General features: G+C 37.1%; 2 protein-coding genes across 8 annotated transcripts in view; one reads left to right on the top strand and one right to left on the bottom strand.

Annotated features, from left to right (window-relative positions):
• Positions 1-9598: 9598 nt before the first annotated feature.
• On the bottom strand, positions 9599-15546 carry LOC125647426 (uncharacterized). Its single transcript, XM_048874104.2, has 2 exons — positions 15237-15546; positions 9599-15015 (listed from the first exon to the last, which is right to left on the bottom strand). The coding sequence occupies exons 1-2, from the start codon at positions 15544-15546 to the stop codon at positions 9599-9601; spliced, it is 5727 nt and encodes a 1908-aa protein (XP_048730061.2).
• A 1776-nt stretch (positions 15547-17322) lies between these two features.
• The window catches only part of LOC125683423 (uncharacterized), a 39302-nt gene continuing 36538 nt past the window's right edge, over positions 17323-20086 (top strand). For 5 of the 7 annotated variants that reach the window (XM_056142609.1, XM_056142608.1, XM_056142607.1 and 2 more), the window contains exon 1: positions 17345-17585. The gene's annotated coding sequence lies outside the window, so the exon portion shown is untranslated. Of the gene's footprint in view, positions 17586-20086 lie in introns of all 7 variants that reach the window. The other 2 variants (XM_056142605.1, XM_056142606.1) reach the window with 2 other exon arrangements.

Here is a 20086-nt window from a genome sequence, read left to right as displayed (position 1 = left end):
CACTGTGTCAGTAAAGAAGTCATAAGAAACAAATAGCGCATTTTCACTATATGCGCATGCTATATCTTTCATGAAGAGTTACGCGACAAGATCGGAACTACTTGTAACAATAATAAGCAGGTCACAGTATCATTACTAGCACAGACATGACAGGGAACACAGAAAGGATACATAATGATTTCTAGTGAAAACAAAGGGTCATAGATCAATGGAGTCTATAATTGTAACAATAATCATTCACTTCAAATATGGAAGGCAGGAAGAGGAAAAACCTAATGTGGATTCCTAGGTCAATGTGCGATAGGTCGAGAGCAAATAGGACAGCCATCACCAGTAACAGTGAAGCGGACAGAATTAAAATTTCTCAATCAGAGTATTACGCTACAGAGTTTGTATGTGGGTGGATGGGGTTTTGGGGGTAGCACCTATTGATTTATATGTCCATATTCAAAGTCAAATGTCCCGTGGGGATCCGGGTTAGAATAGGTCCTCAGTACCCCTTGCTTGTCGTAAAAGGCGGCTTAATGGGGGCGGTCCTTCGGATGAGACCGCAAAAACCGAGGTTCCGTGTCACAGCAGGTGTGGCACGATAAAGATATATCCCTGCTCAATGGCCTTAAGCACCGAGCATAGGCTTAAATTTTGCAGCCCTTCACCGGCAGTGGCGACGTCTCCATATGAGTGAAATATTCTCGAGAGGGACGTTAAACAATATTCAATCAATCAAAGTCACAGTACTTGATTGTGTCTTGTAATATGAATTAATGTTTGAGAGAGATACTATTTGATTGATGCCCTGCCAAGCGGATATGCCTCAGTTTGTTTTATTTCTTAAACCAAAAGTTAAAATATAAATCTCTAAAAATTTCTATCGGGATAATGAATTCTTCTTTAAGTACGAAAAGATAATATCATCTTATGCATCACATACATGTATGTTTCTTTATATGGAACCTCGAAAATTTGGAATTAAATTCGTGACATTTTTCTTTTATTTCAACAGAACCTAATCACATGAAATTGGTCACTTTTGTACTTTGGGAATTTGACAAATCACCATAAAAAAAACCCAGCCAAGTATATAAGTTTCTTTTTTCATCATTCCACTCAAAATTGAAACAATGATTTAACGACAGAGAAAATGAAAAATGAACATCTATACTTGGTGTTGGAGTCGTGTTACTAAAATTTGAACATATTTTCCATGGACTATTTAAACTTGTTTTTTTTTTTTAAACTTCTCCCTCTGGATTCATTTGAAAAGATCATAAAACCCATACCATATTGGTGATCATGTATTAAAACAGTCTGCTAGAATATCCATGAAAAAAGAATTAGAGAACATGTCTTGGTTCCAGCTGACAAAGCTTGTAGCAACGTTGTCTTAATGTAAGACTTATTACATCTGTATTCTAAACAAATATGGCATTAATTCCTCCACATTTGGTAATCATAATTATACGCGAATTGCCCTTTCAAAATGAGATTATGAGATTGATCACTGTTTGTTATCTTCTTTCAAAATATGAAATTCTTTAAAATCATCCTTCAGTTTTAATCACTCAGTCCCAGTCAACGGGACGAATGGATTTCTGTTACCATGCCTATACCGAATTCCTAAATTTCACAAAACCCTTACAAACATAGATACATTGCTAGATCCAGTAAATGTTCTACCAAGCCCTTATCTTTGCTTTTCAAGAAAATATCAACAGTTGTGAAGTCGCAACTTCAAATGCATTGTGTCACGACATATGATTTAAATCAAATGTGGATTCTAAACAATTCTAAAGAACTTCTAGTAAATTTTAAATCACAAGACTGTTCTCAAATGAACAACATCAAACCACAGGCCTTTTCAACACTCTACACGACCATTCCTTACGATAAATTAAAGACTAGACTTTTTGACATAATAGACAGACGCTTCTTCAATAAAAATGGGAAAAGGAAATATACATTAAACAATTACTTTGTTATTTACTTTGTTATGCACCACTCTGATTCTACGTACAAACACTCATAAAGTTGATTCAAAAAATGCTAGAGTTCCTCATTGACAATATATTCGTAGTTTTGGTGATCAGGTCTTCCAATAGTCTGTTGGAATTTCCATGGGTACAGATTCTGCTCCTTTATTAGCTGAACTGTTTTTTTATATTCATACAAGACAGAATTTATTCAAAAACTTTTACATGAAAAGCCAAACGTCTTATTGTGGCCTTGGCATTTAGATATACAAGCATATATAAACGACGTTTTATCTATTAATGATAATCATTTTCATTCATATGCCGAGTCGATATATCCCAGTGAACTCTAAATAAAAGAAACCTCAAAGCCTTCCACGTCTGCTTCACACTTAGATATTTTATTGAACATAGTTGTTAATGGCAAACTAACAAAAGGAATGACTTCAGTTTTCCATCGTCAAAGAGATGATTTCAACTTCTCCATCGTCAACTTTCCATATTCATGTAGAAATATTCCATTATCACCTGCATATGGTTTTTATGTATCCAACTGATTCGATACGCAAGAGTTTGTCCCACGTTGAATTTTATGCTATAACGATTTAATTTACCAAAGCAATCTGTCATTGGTTCAAATGCTGTCCGACATGTTTTATATCCATTGGGATAGTTTTTGCACACTGGTTTTTACTAAGGATAACTTGGTTTACCTGATCAAGATATAGTGGTCACGGGGGGTGTGGCCGGTCGACTGGGGATGCGTACTCCTCCTAGGTACCTGGTTCCACATCGGTTATGCCTTACTCTTAATTTTGAATTTTTTATATGAGTTATCTTCACCTTTTTATATGTCGATTTGATATATCCCAGTAAACTTGAAATAAAAGACATCACGGGGTCTTCCATATCTGCCTCATATCTGGTTAAATTGAACATTAATGTTAACAACAAACTAATAGTCCAATTTTATGACAAACGGGGTGACTTCAACTTCTCCACCGTCAACTTCCCACATTTATGTAGCAATATCCCATTATCACCTGCATACGGTGTTTATTTATTGATTTGATACTCGAGAGCATGCTCTATGTATGATCAATTTTAATCGCGTTTTTATAAAAGCAGGGTACTGGCTATAGGCTCGCAAATCATCACTTGTACTATAAATAGCATAACAGAATAAATACTGTATGGATGAAATTGAGGTTTTGATTGTGAATGCAATAAAGATGCAAATATAAATTGATTTTATTATTCATTTTATAACGACACAACTGTACATGGTAAACGCATACATAACTTTATACATATTGGTATAATCGAAATACCTTCCATATAACGTGGGTTTGTTTTTTTTTTTAATTTACTTATCGAAAAACTTGAATTATTTCAAGAAGAAAATAGAAAAAAGAGAAGAAAGGTGAACTAAATATCGTTAAGAATCTGAGGAAATAAGGCGAGCCAAAAGCCAAAAGAGAATGGACACATTGCAGCGATTTTTGAAAGCGAACTTAATTCATGCTCACATGCATATACATGTGCAATGCAGACTCGTTTTTACGATTGTTTTATGAAGAAATATTACCCAACTGACAATTAAATGATAAATAAAAATGTGGATGGACATATTGTGATAGCTCGTTTAAGACATTATTTTATATAGGCGGACATACATGTATAGTGACACTTTGCAAAAAATTGGGCAGACATATTGTGCAGCCAAAAGCCCATAAATGACAGATAAATAATCAATATAAAATTCTCCGGAATTCCTTCTTTTTTACTTCTCCCCCCCCCCTTTTTTTTTTTTTTTTTTTTTTTTTTTTTTTTTTTAGAATTCTTCAAATACTGTATATGTAATCATATGCTAACTAATATGGCAAAACTATAACACAATAAATGCGAATTTAAAAATTATTGACCTACTAAAATGCTTATGTTATGTACTTAAATGTTTAACCTAATTTAGTACAATGCATATGTTCAAATACCTTTTTTCCATAAATTAGCCATCGCTCCATATTCCCTATATATCAGCATAACACTTTGAAGGGGATCTGGCCCCAACCTTCCCCAGGGGACCATGAATTGCACGATCTACTGTTTGTCAGGAAGCTTTTATTTTCTCTAAGTACAAAGAATTTCTTGGTTATTGGGAGACCCGTTATAAATTGTTTAATGCGGTATATATATATATATATGTGTGTGTGTGTGTGTGTGTGTGTGTGTGTGTGTGTGTGTGTGTGTGCACTTACATATACCGAGTTATGAGGCCCATTCACATGGATGCACACCAGCATACCGAGATCCACCGTACTTTAGAGGTCCATTTTTCGGACCTCTATTCGTAATGATATCATAAATCGACAAAGCACTCTTTAATTCGTATGTTACATTGATTTCTTGATTTGCCTCGAACCGCTGTAAAATACCTTACAGCAAGTGTGAAAAATTCGCCCCCAGGTGGCGCTAAACACACACTTTTCAGGAACGATAATCCTGTTTGTTGCTTGTTGCTTAAAACGGTGTTTTATGATTATTTAACCTAATTCTTATTTTATAATAAATGCTATTAAATTAATTTCCTTCTATCTTTAAATGACAACATTGTATTCAAATTAACATTATATCCTTTTCTCAGTATATAAATCAATTTTTATTGACTTTCTGACGTGTTCGGCGGTAGTTTTTAAAAAATATGTTTATGTACATACAGCCACCGTCCAACATCTGTAGTTAAACGCTACCGTTGAATATCTGTACACTACCACCGAACACTTAAAAATGTTAATGAAACATGATGTACATATCCAAACGTGAAAAAAATGGCTCAGTGTCCGGTAATCAATAAGTAGAAATTAAAAATGAATTTTTAAAAAATGAAATAAAAAACGTGTTACAATGTGTTGCCATTTTTAAATTTTATTTTTAAGCTTTACTTATATATATACGTACATACATATATATCCTTTCTATATGCACGGGAGACTCCCTAATCAAGAAAGAAACCTTTTACAACACATTTTGGCCTACATCATGTACGATATACGTCAAAGCGATAGAGAGAAAATACTTTTCGCTGGGGAATAAAACATATTTAAGGTTGTAAAACAATTGTTCTAAGGCATATTCTTAAAAAACAAACGAACGAACCCCCCCCCCCCAAAAAAAAACAACACGGAAATAAATATACATAAATTTAATCACTTATTTTTCGTAGATCTCTCGTTATGTATTCAATTCCGTCTTTTCATTAATCAGAGTTAGCGTTGTGATTTGTTTTCGAAATATAAACACATGCAAATTTTAAATGACGTCAAAGTACGTTTTCTTGCTCTAAAGTCACACCTATACTCAAAAGTTATACATAACTACGAGTTGAATTTTGAATAGGAGTATGGTTTGGAGTATGAGTTTGAGTATGGAATACGTATTCATTGGTGACCGTCGCGGGCACATATGAAAGAAAGGATGCCATCATCGCTAACAGCAGTGCCCTCTATGTTTCCGATATTCATATACATATAGTTGCTAGGTCAGGCAGTTTAGTCGAAAGTTATCAACAGAACCCTTCCACGACATTTTAAGAACGACTTCGTCAAATTCAGGCTTGAATACCCAAGACAATATGGTACAGATAAGATTCATCTGAATCAGAGTGGCCTGTAGCACTACTTGTCCACCATAAATAAATCTTTATTCGATACATACATGCAAACAAATATCAAGGATAACCCATGAAAGCCCGAAAGCTCATTTCCAATGGGATCCTTGCACAGATGTTGGCGTTTTTACGGTCTTGATGTGGGAGGAAACCGGAGTACCCGGGGAAAATCCACGTGTCTGAGTGGGCGACGATCATACCCTCTCGCATACTACCACTGCCGAACTCGGATTGAATTCGGGTCGCATTGGTGAGAAGCGAGAGTGTTAACCACTACGCTACTCGGACACCCTTACGCTACCAGGACACCCATCAAGAAAGCCCTCCGCTGCAAATAAATCTGATAAAGGACTTCTAAGGGCTACAAATTATTTTGAGAATAAAACCTACATATTTCAACGCTAAAATTCTTAAACCTTTTAAAATAAAAACTACGAGGGTTGTCTCAGAAAGTCGTAGACAATGTTAATAACTTTTTTATTTGTTAGAAAAAAAATATAAATTTTCTTTTGCAATATAGATCGAAGAGTTATATGATTTATGTACAAAGTTTCATATTGATATCTCCATATTTCTATTATGACATACGACACAATTTTAACACATGTCTTAATTTATAGCTGTCGGTGCACAAACTTCATCTTTTCTTACAAAAACGTAAATAACGTTCTTCATCTTCAGGATTTCGTGATATTTCCGGATCTGATGCTATATTTTCTCCACAAATCTGTTGTGTCATCTAAGAACTAGTGCCTTGATAACATTTCGGTGATGTGAGGGGCTCTCCATATCCCGTTTTGTTTGAGTGGGGGTCAAACCACGATCTAAAGAATATTTCATGATTTCTCGCCGCGCCGAGAATGCTGTTAACGTCACCATGTTGCGTAAAGTTCATTCCTGGTACGTTTCAAAATTTATGTCATTTCTCTACCGTATATGACATCCGAAAGTTGTAAAACCAGACTATGTCATTTCTCTGCCGTATATGACATCTGAGAGTTGTAAAACCAGACTGGTATATTACGCGGAAATGATCACTGAAACAAGTTGTTCTCATTTACTTGAGAGGTACAAAGAAAATGTGTACTTGCTTTTGTACGTGCGCCAACAACGCATGTGCAGCCCCTTTATTCAATTACCCTTTATCTCTTCAATTACTTATTTCAAATTTTACCTTTTTGTGTAGATTAGATAAAAGGTTTCTCATCTAAAAAAATCTTTTGGATTTGATGCGTATTTCAAAAATAATGAACACTGTCTACGATGTTTCGGAACATCCCTCATACAAAATGAAAAGGGAAACTGGAAGGCAATTGTTATGCCTTTGCGTCTCATTTACAAAACAAAGGACCATTGCAAGCATTATCATACACATCTCAATGCTTTAATTAAAATTTTTAAGTGTTCGGCGTTGTGTACCAATATTTGGCGGTAGCGATATTGAAGTACTGAATCAAACTTGCAACAAATAATTGCAAGTAGACAGATAAATGTTGTTTATTTAATTCTTTATGGCGACTAAGAAAATGCAGTTGTATTTTACCCTAACTTTTAAAAATTCTATAAGTACATAATTTCATTTATTTCAGGTGTTCGGCTTCGATTATTTATTTCTTCGTGCATTACAAAAGTAAAGCATTGAAAAGAATATAAAAAAATTTAACAAAACAGAAGTACATGTATACAAGCGTGGAAAAAGTAAAGGAAACAAAACAAAATGAATACAGTACCTAACCTGGAAAACTAACTATCTCTATGATATTTCTGATAAATTCACACAACATCATTTAAGTGGTTCTATTCGTTACATTAAATAGCTGCTTAAATTTGTAAGTGTTTGGATTTGTATAATAGTAATTGGGAACATTGATTTGTCTATTTTGTTTTAAGAATTTGTCAGTACAGTTGAATGAATAATGGAATTCATCACCAATTTCATTTCTATCACATAAATTACAAATTCTATTTTCTCTCGGTATGTCTCTCCATCTTCCTGTCTCTATGGGTAATCTTACAATGCCAGTTCTAAATTTACAAAGAATGCTCGCATATTTTTCAGGTAAACCCAGTAAGTACTTTTTGATTGAGACTGTATTTTTAAAACTCCTATAATTAATACCTTTTGAAGAATTAAACATATCACTAGACCAACTCTGTTTGAACTGGTCTTGCAAAATATTAAAAAATTATTTTTTAGCCAAGTTACATTAAGAAGTTGTTCATTCTGCCATATATAAGATAATCCACAATCATTCAAAATTTGCTTTGTGTGATTAAACCAAGAACTGTTGTAATTTTTTGCTATGTAATAAAGTTTTGAAGAGATCTTTACCCTTGGGAATTTTGTAGTTTGGCCCAAAACGAAATCATACGAACTTTTACGTTTGTGGAAATGGGGTATCTTCCAAGTTCGCCATATATCATATAAGTAGGTGTAAAGGTTTTTAAACTCAATATATATATATATATATATTTGCAAAATTTTAAACGTAATCTCTCTAATAAGCGAGATTGATCAAAACCCCATACTTCACTTCCACATAAAATAATAGGCTTCACAACTTTATCAAACATGTCAAGATAAGTTATGTTTTCTACACTTTCCAATAACACCATACATATAGCTCTGTTGGCTTTATCAAATAATTCTTTGATGTTAAGGTTGTATGAACCATTTTTACTAAAAGTAACGTCTAAATACTTGAACCTACTAAGTATTTCCAGGGGCGGATCCAGGAATTGTAGTTACGGGGCGCGCCACTTTATGAGGCGAGGCCCTGGTGGGAAGCTCCTGAATTCTACAGTCGAAATATGTCTCCTATTCTGTCATTTGTACTATTCTCTATCATTTTTTATATGGTAAAATTAGTAAAATGACGCAAATTTCAAGGGTTTGGGGACAAAAAATTGGGTTTTTCCAATAAAATAATTCAAGAAATCAAAAGATTTTGTCATTTATTTCTCCGGGAGTAGAAGAAATTATTTCTTCTTTTATCGTTTAGTACATTTTTCTAAACAAGATACCACGATTTACCTTAAATTTGAAGATTTGGGGGGGGGGGGGGGCGCCAGATTTCAATTATTTCATTGTTATATTTAAAAACTAGAAAGTCCGGTTACCAAAAATAACAATTTTGGACTTCTTACTGTTGACCTTTAAATGCCAACTTTTATAATATTCATAGAATACATCTAGTTGGTGTTGGAGTTCTGTTGGTGTTTCTGACAATAATATCGTATCATCTGCGTACAATAAGACAAATAATTTTATTAATTAAGTGTAAACATGGCCTTCGGTGGTGCGTGCGTGTGTGTTTTATATCTTATAAGGCAAGCAAATCACGGATTGACATGAAATTTTGCAAGCACTTCTGTATGTGAATTGTATTATAATATACGTGTCCTTACATGTAAATCAAATCTATATAACTAATTAGATCTATTACATTTTTAAGTTTTCGGCGGTAGGGCATGTACCAATGTTCGGCGGTGGCGTAAATATTCGGCTGTACATATGTTTTACATGTTAAAGTATAGTTATTCTGCCATTATTTTTGCAGATAGTTTAACCAAAGACACAATAGGACGGTGCGTAGTCTTTATTATGTACTTCATGTGTGTCTTTGGTTAAACTATCTGCAAAAGTAATGGCAGAATAGTAAAAGAAGTGTGTGCTATCTCTAAGTAGAAAATGAATGATTGGAACAATCGACCGATGCGTGAAACACACTCACAGGTAAACAGGAAGTACGTGCTCGAATTAAGTATGGTAACTCTAAACGGGTTTGAAGTCTAAGTCGTAAAGAAAGATAATTCAATATAAAAAAGAGGAAATATTTTAACAAATAACGATAACTCTTCACACTCCCCGTCTGATATCGGGAGATATCACTATATGTCTCTTGTAAAGAATTTCAATAATTCAAAGAAAATACATATGCAAATCAAAATGTCATGATGTTCACACGGGTAACAAAAGAACCAGTTCTGTAACAGGACGAGTATAATACACAGCTTGTCCATCTCGAATCACACGTAACTCCACGGTACGTACTTTCTTGTCTGAATGGCTAGGAAATGTACGTTCAACTACAGCCATTTTCCAGTCGCAACGATGAACACCGTCATCTTTCAGAAGAACAACATCACCAACAGTTATGTTTCTCTGGTTTGTTGGCCATCGTTTCCGATTTTGTAGGGTTACGAGATATTCTTTTCTCCAACGTTGCCAAAATATATCAGCTAAATGTTGAGCTCTTTTCCACTGGGCCGCGTATGCATCTTTTTCACTGAAAGGTCCTAGAGGTTCCCCTCCCTTGTCTGTTTTCAGGGTAAGAAGTGTATAGGGTGTAAGGATCAGAGGGTATTCAGGATCTGATGAGGTAGGTACCAGTGGTCGCGAGTTGATGATTGCGCTAGCCTCTGCAAGAAAGGTGGTGAGTATTTCATGGGTTAATGCCTTGACTGCTTTGTCCATCAACATGGTATCCAGAATGCGTCGTGTCAGGCCTATCATGCGTTCCCATGCTCCGCCCATGTGCGAAGCATGAGGTGGATTGAAGATCCATATTGATCTTTGATCGAGGAGAAATCTCTTGATAGGTCCATCTTCAATGTTGATGACATCTACCCCTAGGTGTTCTGTTGATCCGATAAAATTTGTCCCTCGATCGGATCGAAATTCCTTTACATGTCCTCTGATGGCAATGAACCTCCTTAAAGCGTTGATGAATGATGATGAGGTCATATCTTCGATCACTTCCATGTGTACAGCACGAGACGTAAGGCATGAAAACATAATTGCCCAACGTTTTCCATGGGCTTGACCTCCTCTGGTGCGACGGGTGACTATTTGCCATGGTCCAAATGTGTCAACACCAACGCTTGAAAATGGAGGACCTGGTGTTAAACGGTCCTTTGGCAAATCTGCCATTATCTGATGCTCTACACACCGTCTCAGCTTTCTACAGGTCACACAGTGAAAAATGATGGATGACACTTGGCGCTTTCCACCAATTATCCAAAAACCTGCAGCTCGTACCGCCCCCTCTGTGTAATGACGTCCTTGATGTTTCATGAGGTCATGGTAGTGTCGTATAATCAATTTTGCAATGTGATGTTTACCCGATATGATGATTGGATTCTTTGCTGTAACATCAAGGGAAGCCTTGTTGAGCCTGCCTCCAACACGCAAGATACCATCCGAATCGATGAAAGGATTGAGTTTCAATATGGTACTCCCTTTTTTGATTGGTTGTCCTGTTTGCAATTGTTCAATTTCTTCAGCAAAACTTTCCTTCTGGACTTCCCTGGTGATCACTTTTTCAGCTTCCTGTAGAAGATGTATATCTTTAGCTTTAGAACAAGCATGCCAGCCTTTACATGGCGGTTGCCCACTCCAGCTTCTGGCGATGTGTTTCAGATGAGCTATTCCTCCAACCAAGCCTTTCCAAGTTGAGTAATTTTTTAATCCAGATACAAAAGTTGTCAGATCTACGCATGATTTGATGACTGATATCACTGGTCTAATTTCTTTATCCAACTCTGAATTCTCAAGTTTATAATTTGGACCAAGGTTCTCTGGTTCAGAATATTCCGTATCATCTGGATCTAAACGTTTGGTAAACCAGCGGGTTGGTCCTTTGAGCCATGTGGTGTCTGTCAGAATTCTGTTTGATGATGACCTGGTTGCTTCATCAGCTGGGTTATATTCAGATGGAACATAATTCCATTGTTCTGGGACAGAAGCTTTACGAATTTTTTCCACTCTGTTGCTTACGTAAGTGTAAAACCGTCTAGTGTTGTTACAGATGTAGCCGAGTGCCACTTTGCTATCTGTATGGAAGTGAAATTCTTCTGTTGGGATACTCATTTGTTTCTTTATGATATTGGCGATTTCAATGCCAAGAACTGTTGCACATAATTCTAAGCGTGGTATTGTCACAGCACTCTTAGGAGCAACTTTAGCCTTTCCAAGTAAGAAACCTTGTTGTTGGTTGCCATCGGCGTCCGTTAATTTGATATAGGCAACTGCAGCAATCGCTTCCTCAGAAGCATCAGTAAAAAGATGCACTTCTCGTCTGATGGAACAGGTTAACGACAAAGTAGTATATTGTCGAGGAATATACAAAGTCTCAAGGCTTTGCATCTGTTCTTTCCAATCCGTCCATTGTTTTTCATATTCTTTGGGTAAAACCTGGTCCCAATCTGTTGTTTCAGCATTCAGTTTTCTCAAAAGCAACTTGCCTTTGATAAGAACAGGAGCTAAACATCCTAAAGGATCGTAGAAGCTATTCAAGGTTGAAAGTAACCCACGACGTGTAAATGGTTTTTCTTCAGCTGAGATTCTGAATGTAAACGAATCGGATTTTAAATCCCAACTCATCCCCAAACTTCGTTGGATAGGGAGCACATCTGTTGTGAGATCTAAAGACATTAGATCTTTTGCAAGGTCTTCTGAAGGGAAACTGTTCATTACGTCGCTGTTGTTTGATACAATTTTGTGTAATCGTAGTCCACCTTCTTGAATCAAGGCTTGTTGTGTCCTCTTCATCAAACTCACTGCTTGCTTGACTGATGGTAGGGAGACAAGGCCATCATCCACGTAGAAGTTATGCTCTACAAAGCTACGAACATCATGTCCAAATGTAGTTTCCGCATTTTGTGCTGTTCTTCGCAAGCCATATGTGGCAACAGCAGGTGAGGGGCTGTTACCAAACACATGAACGCACATCCTATAGTCCACTAACTCTTTTTGAGGGTTGTTATCTTCATACCACAGAAATCGCAAGTAGTTCCTATGGTCTTCCTTTACTTTGAAGCAATGGAACATCTGCTGGATGTCCGCCATGATGCCTATTTTTTCAACTCTAAATCGCATCAACACTCCAAGTAAGCTATTTGTAAGATCGGGTCCAGAGAGCAAGACATTGTTCAATGAAACACCATTAAACTGAGCCGACGAGTCAAAAACCATTCTGATCTGATTTGGCTTTTTGGAATGGTACACACTGAAAATAGGTAAGTACCAGAACTCCTCCCTTTCATTGACTGGTGGTGCACGTTCAGCATGACCAGAATCAATTATCTGCTGCATAAATGTGGTGGCATGCAGACATTTTTCTGGGTTTCTCTTTAGATTCACGTCCAAATTATGAGCTCTTTTAACAGCTAGTTGCCTGTTATCTGGGAGTCTCCGTCTTGGTTCCTTGAACGGTAACGGTGCAACCCATTGTCCACTGTCATTTCGATAGAGTTCTCGATCCATCATAGACAAAAACAATCTATCATCTATGGATAGTCCAGGTTGGTCATCGTATTCAGTTGTATGAAATACAGAGTCTCCAATAAGATCTGTTTCAGGAATGCATGGTATTTCCTTAAGAGCGATGTTACTTGTACACGGATCACATACAGTAGTTCTACCGTTTGGTAAAATAGTTACTTTGTTTGCGATAACAATCTCTGGTCTGTGTGTTCTGCCTAGACACACCTCTCCGATGACAACCCATCCAAGACCAAGTTTCTGCGCGTATGGTGACTGCGATGGGCCTATTCTTTGCTCAATAATATGGTGCGCATCTCCAAGATCACGTCCAATTAAGAGAAGAATTTCCATGTCGATATCAAGAGGGTGTAGTTCACTAGCAATTTCTGACAAATGAGGATATGCATTTGCCACTTCCGGTGTTGGAATTTCCTGTCTGTTGTTTGGTATATCATCGCATTCTATGACAGTTGGAAGGTTTAGCTGATAGCTGCCATCAATAGCTTCGATAACAAAACCACATGCTCTTCTTCCACTACAGATAGAACGTCCGCTGCATGAGAACAAAGTGTACGTTTGAGTTTCATTGTGTGTGTCGAAAAGATTGAAGAATTCTGATCTGGCTAGTGTTCTATTGCTCTGCTCGTCTATAATGGCGTACATCCGGACAGCGCTATCTTTATTTCCTAAAGGATACACTCGTACGGGAACAACTTTTGCACAAGAGCGTCCACTGAGCGTTTGTTCACAGAGTTCAGTACATTTACTATCCACTGTTGATTTTGTTGGTAATTTCCTCTCCCCGCCATCTGCAACTGTGCTGACGCTGGCTGTCACATTGTTGGGTCCTTGATCGGGGTGCATCGCTGTCGCATGACGCTTATTTCCACACATATCACATTTAATGGTCGCCTTACAATTTCTAGAAAGGTGCTTGGACATACAGCACTTGTAACAAAATCCATGCTCACGAAGAATATCCTTTCGTTCTTGGAGCGGTTTCGCACGGAAAGCTCTGCATGCATGCAATGTATGATCTGCTTTGTGTATTGGACATCTTGAATTAGTGTTAGTTTTGTTTTCTTCGTCTTCCCCTGCTAACTCCGTTTTACGGCTATGAACAGAAAGAGATCCTGTAGTTCCTTTACTTTCTTGTTGTCGTTTTTTCGATGTAGAAGATGATTCTGAACATTCATATTGAAGAGCTGGATCATTTTTCATCGTGCTGAGCTCTCGGATGAAGTTGACTAAGAATCCAAAAGGTGGAAAAGGAACATTAAACTGTTTCTTGTATCTGGCAGCTTGGGAAACCCATTTCTCTTGCAGTCCATGAGGGAGCTTATTGATGATGGGAATAACTCCAGACGATGAGTCGAAATATGAGAGAAGAATCGCATATGTCGGATTTTCTTTGACAGACTCAATTTCTGTAAGAATGTCTAAGAGATCGTACAATTTCTTTGGCTCTTTGGATGAAATTTTGGGAAAACTATCCAGTTTTTGCTTCAAGGCAGTTTCTATCATTTCGGGTCTGCCATATCTCTCTTCAAGACGATCCCATATGCGACGTAATCCTGTGAATGGGTTGTTGATATTTGAAGCTCTCATACTGCTGGCAAACTTTCGTGATTCGGGTCCCAACCATTTCACCAATAAATCCATTTCTTCAAATGGCGTCACATTCAGCTCTTTAGTGATGTTTTTAAAGGTGGCTTTCCAGGTTTCATATGTTTCTGGTCGATCACTGAAGGAACTAAAACGGGAAAGAAGAAGATCTTTCTTCAGAAGAAATTGCGTTAAGTCTGTGGCGACTCCAGAGTATGAACATGGTCTGAATTCGGATGCATATGGATTCAACGGTTCACATCTAGGTGGTGATAGGATGTTATCATGAATGTCAATTTTCTTTTCTTCTTTACTTTCAATATCACTGAAACGTGTTTGTCCATTCACAAAGTCAGCTGTAAATTTCTCTTTTGAAGACACCAGTAGTTCTGTATATCTCGATGGAAAGTATTCTAGCCCACGCGACGAATCATTATCTTCTAGCACCCGGATCTCCGCCTCCAAGGTAGCTACTTCCTTTTGTTGCTCAAGAAGATCTAATTTTGCTTCAAGTAAATTCTTTTCCTTTTGTAGTTCTGTTTGTAGGCGAGTCGTGTCTGTTGAGCTTTGGCTTGCATGCGTTTTTTCCTCAATTCTGATTTTATACTGCTGTGTCGGTTAGAAATGGGAGCTTCGGATCTAGTTTCATATCTTTCGGAAAGTATTTCAGCCGCATCAAGAAGTAGATTTTTAATCTTTTCCCTGAAATTATCCATCACTGTATGACATCTTTCATTTTTCACTAAATGTTTCTCCATTTCCACTTCACTCTCTTCCGTGTGAGAACGATTAAAAAAGGAAAACAGTACATCTGTTTCCATGACATAATGCTTTTTGGCCCTCTCTAGATCTGTCTCAATTTTTCGGAGGTATTTAATGTCTGTGGAAGATTCATCGAAATTCACTAAAATGTCTTCAAACTCCTTCCAGGACTTATCGACATCCCTAACGTAAGACTCTAGTTTACTGTAGAAAAACTCTCGTCCTTTCTTTGTTAGAGTTCTTATTCTACTTAGCCGGTCTTCTGCGTCAGACATCTTGATAGGAACACTTCTTTTACTTCTTTTACCAAAGACACAATAGGACGGTGCGTAGTCTTTATTATGTACTTCATGTGTGTCTTTGGTTAAACTATCTGCAAAAGTAAAACTAAAACTAAAACTAAAACTATTTCTACAAGTAATTTCACGTAGACACATAACTATACAATTACTGTTTATTCATTTCTTAAGACGACTACGAAACTGCAGCTGTATTTACTCTAAGTACATAATAACATTAGGTGTTCGGCGATGCGTGCGTGTGTTTAGGCAATCAAGTCACGGATTGGCATGATTTTGCAAGCACAACAGCATGCGATTTGTATTATAATACACGTGCCTTTACATGTACATCAGATTAAGTAACAATTTTTAGGTGTTCGGCGATAATGTACCGATGTTAGACGGTAGCGTAGACGTTCGGCGGTGGTTGTACATTTTGATACGTGCATTACTTTATCAAATTATTTCTACGAAAAAGTTCGAAATGTGATTAGATTAAGTAGTAGAAATATTGTGTAGTGACGTCCGTTTGACCATTTTCCAAATTTTCAAATTCTGACGGTTTTGGAAAAAAACCGAAATATCAATTTTGAATTATAGAAAAATAATAATACACAATTGTTATTTTATTTCATTCTTTATTATGACTAACATTATGAAACTGCAGTTGCATCTAAGTCTATGTAATGACATCCATTTCAGGTGTTCAGCTGTATAGGCCTAATATTAGGCCTAATATGTAAACTTCGTGGGCGTTCGGCGTTACGTGTGTGTATGCTTCCGTGGCGGATCCAGGATTTCCGAAAAAGAGGGGAGGGGACATGTAAAAGCCAAGTATATCAGCCACTTTAGGTGCCAAGTCTGGAATATTACTAGTGTCATTTTGAGAAAAAAAAAGGGGGGGGGGCTCTAAATCCGACACTGTGTTTTATTTCTTAGGTTTATAGGCAATCAATTCACGGATTGACATGAAAATGAAAATGCTAGCACTGAATGAAATTTAACTTTTAGTTACTTAATTTGGTCAGTATGTAAATTGAAATTTGATACACGTGTCCATGCATGAGCATCAATCATTCAGTCTAATTAACATTAATTTTCTAAGTGTTCGGCGATAGGAAACAAGTGTCCAGCGGTGGCTGTACATAAACATTATCGTACCATATTAATTTATGACTATGGATAAATTCTAAATGTGATTGAAATAAGTTGTCGAAATATTGATCAAACTTGAAGGGTAGCTAGCATTTTTTAAAATTAAGTGTTAGCATAGGGCTTTTTATATTCGGCAAGACCGAATATAAAAAAGCCCCCTCGTTTCCACAGAAATTAGCAAAGGCGGATCCAGCGCCGGCGCGCCGGGTGCGCGTCCCCCGTTTGATTTTTTTTTCTTTTTCTAAGCAATATGCGTATGTAGACGTTATATGTTCATTATCTAAATGAAAAAGAACCCACTCTCTTATTGGCACAATTTTGTTAGCTTCCGGGGGCTTAGCCCCCTGCACCCCCATCAGTGTAAAGGTTCAAGGCAACCCCAGCCTTCTACTCCCCTCCCCTCCCCCCGTTATGAAATTCCTGGATCCGCCACTGATTAGTGTTAGCTGTACATAAACAGTACAGCCTATCATATATCAAATAATTACTACAAATGAGTTTAAAATAAAATACCTTGAATTATTCATCAAAAAGATTTTTTTGTGACTTAAAATATGTATTCTATAAATTTTCGGTGGTTTGCGGTGTTCGGCGGTGAAAGCAAGGCATTCGACTGTTTCCGTAATTCTCCGAATGCTCGTCCTCGAAAATGGCGGCAAGGCCGAAGAAGCCATGACGGGATAAACATGACAAGGTACGTCGACGTACAGTCTGAGGACTCCAGCTTTGGACCTCATAAATTTTACCTAGCATACACGGAAGGAAAATGGCGACTGTTGATAGATTCTAGTCAAAGATTGTGCAACTTTGGATCAAATTACTTGTTTTCATGATAGTTTCGTGAGTTTTGGATTAATAGTAGGATTACTATCATACAGGTAATTTCAATTATTGTTGTTATAATACTGTTTTGATGTACGGTCATTCAGGCCCAAGTCAATATGGCTCTGAATTGAATTATATTATTAGGCCCTAATTGATAGATACTTTTAGTTTTATGCATAGGCCAGGGGGGAAACAAACTTCAAATTCAAGGTACTGGTAGTATACTTAAAGACCCAACTTTAAGTTAACACCACCAAATTGTTAGCCGTCTGTCAATCAAACATTTAACAATAGGTTTCAGGTGGAGTGACATCTGCACAAGCAGTGGTCTTGAGATACCCCCAGAGAGGTGTTTTGATAACAATAACAGCCAGTACCTAGTACAGGCATTCATTCTCAAGTTTTGATTGCATTGCCCTGTCCACAACTGCTATTTTCTCGTAATTCAATTGTTTAAAAAGACCCCTGAACAACGCAATTTTGATATAATTGTAATTTGCCCCTTTATATACATGTATTATGAATTACACAATTAGAAATCAAACAATAATTTGCCCATTAATTTCTAAAATTTGTAACTTATTGAAATAATTTATATTATCAATTTATGATAGTTCTATATTTATAAAAGAATTTATTCAATGAGCCAATGACTGAGAGTAAATGAGAGAAAGGGGGGGGGGGGTGTAGACTGTGTCATCTAGCCATAGGGATACAACCATTATACAAACACTATGACCACAGAAACACTGTAGACAGCCCTGAGACCCTTCCTGTGTACATCAAAAGTATACACAGCACCCTGATTTCTTGGCCAGGTAAATTCCAGGCAAATAACAATGACCATAGATTAGCTCCACCCACATCCAGTGATCCGTGAAGAAACCATATGGTATTATTTTTGGGTCTTTAAAATCTCAAGTTTGATTACGAGCAAGTTCGATTTAAAAAGACTGTTTGGGAAATTTTAAGAAAATTTATTTTGCAATGTTCAATGTTGTTTTCAGGGAGAGAGGGGGTTGGAAGTCTCAAAACATTAATTGGTTAGGTTTATATTGATTGATTGATTGAATATTGTTATACGTCCCTCTCGATAATATTTCACTCGTATGGAGACGTCACCAATGCCGGTGAAGGGCTGCAAAATTTAGGCCTTTGCTCGGCGCTTATGGCCATTGAGCAGGGAGGAATCTTTACCGTGCCACACCTGTTGTGACACGGAACCTCGGTTTTTGCGGTCTCATCCGAAAGACTGCCCATTTAGTCGCCTCTTACGACAAGCAAGGGGTACTGAGAACCTATTCTAACCCAGATCCCCATGGGATTGGTTAGGTTTATAAAAGTCATTCCAAATAGTGGCAACCATAAAATAAAGAATGATAGAATTTGAAAGCTTTAACTGTAATTCAAGTCTTATTCAATCATTTTTATTTTTATTGTTTACAATATACTGTCACAATTAGTGTGCAAATGGAGTACCCCAGGGGTTCCTTGTGATTCCTTGTAGTGTCCTTGTGGTACCTTGTGGTAAAAAGACGCACCCTAAAATTTGGCTTAGCCTATGAAACATATCAAATGTACTTGAAAATATGCGTCGAAAGCAGGTACTACATGGAAGACTGTGCAGATGATCACAGACCTGCGCTGCATACCAACTCAAAATGCATTTTTCAATCATATGAAAGGCAAAAATAACGAACAGCAAGCAATCTCGGATATCAAATAAGATATACAAATATGAGAGATATGGGCCAACACGGACCCCTTGATAACCAGAGGTGGGATCAGGTGCCTAGGAGGAGTATTAAAGCATCCCCTGTTGACTGGTCACACCCACTGTGAGCCCTATGTCTTGATCAGGTAAACGGAGTGATCCATAGTCAGAATCAGTGTGTCAAGGACGGTCTAACAATTTGTATGAAACACGTCAGACAGCTGAGCACCTGACCCAATGGTACATGTAGGTTATATACTGGCAAAGTAGATCGTTATAACGACCAAAGAATTGGTGAAATGCTGCCTTTAAATGAGACATTTCAAACCCCTGCAGGGTTTGACATTTACTTTTTTCAGCACTAGACCAGTCGGGCTACTTCAAATGATTTTTACTAGACCTGACTTTATATCCACTAGCCCTGACCAACTTTCCAGAAAAACCCCCGATAGTTTCTCCATATCTAAATACTTCATGTAAATGACAAACATTTACGACGTAATTTATTAACTTGATAAACACTTTATTATAGTCTATTCAAATAAACTGTTTAAAATTAACATCGAGTAGATGTCGTAAAACATCATTACCGACCGCGACTTATCTATTAGAACTAAAAATAGAGATTATTCCACCACACGGTTCAAGATTGGTAGTTTCTTGTTTATTATTTAACACGACCAGTCGGACTAGTAAATCGACATTTTACCTGACCGGACCTATCATTTAGTAGACTCGGTCGGTCGGACGTGCCTTAGTGTCAAACCCTGCCCTGTAGCATGAACTTGTTTATCAGTAGCCTACCTCGGTTTACAAACTGGTCATATGCCGAACATGCTC

The sequence above is a fragment of the Ostrea edulis genome, chromosome 6 (assembly GCF_947568905.1).
Source record: "Ostrea edulis chromosome 6, xbOstEdul1.1, whole genome shotgun sequence".
In the NCBI taxonomy this organism is placed as follows: domain Eukaryota; kingdom Metazoa; phylum Mollusca; class Bivalvia; order Ostreida; family Ostreidae; genus Ostrea; species Ostrea edulis.
The sequence above is the reverse complement of the archived record's forward strand: the minus strand, read 5'-3'. Positions and strand labels throughout refer to the sequence as shown.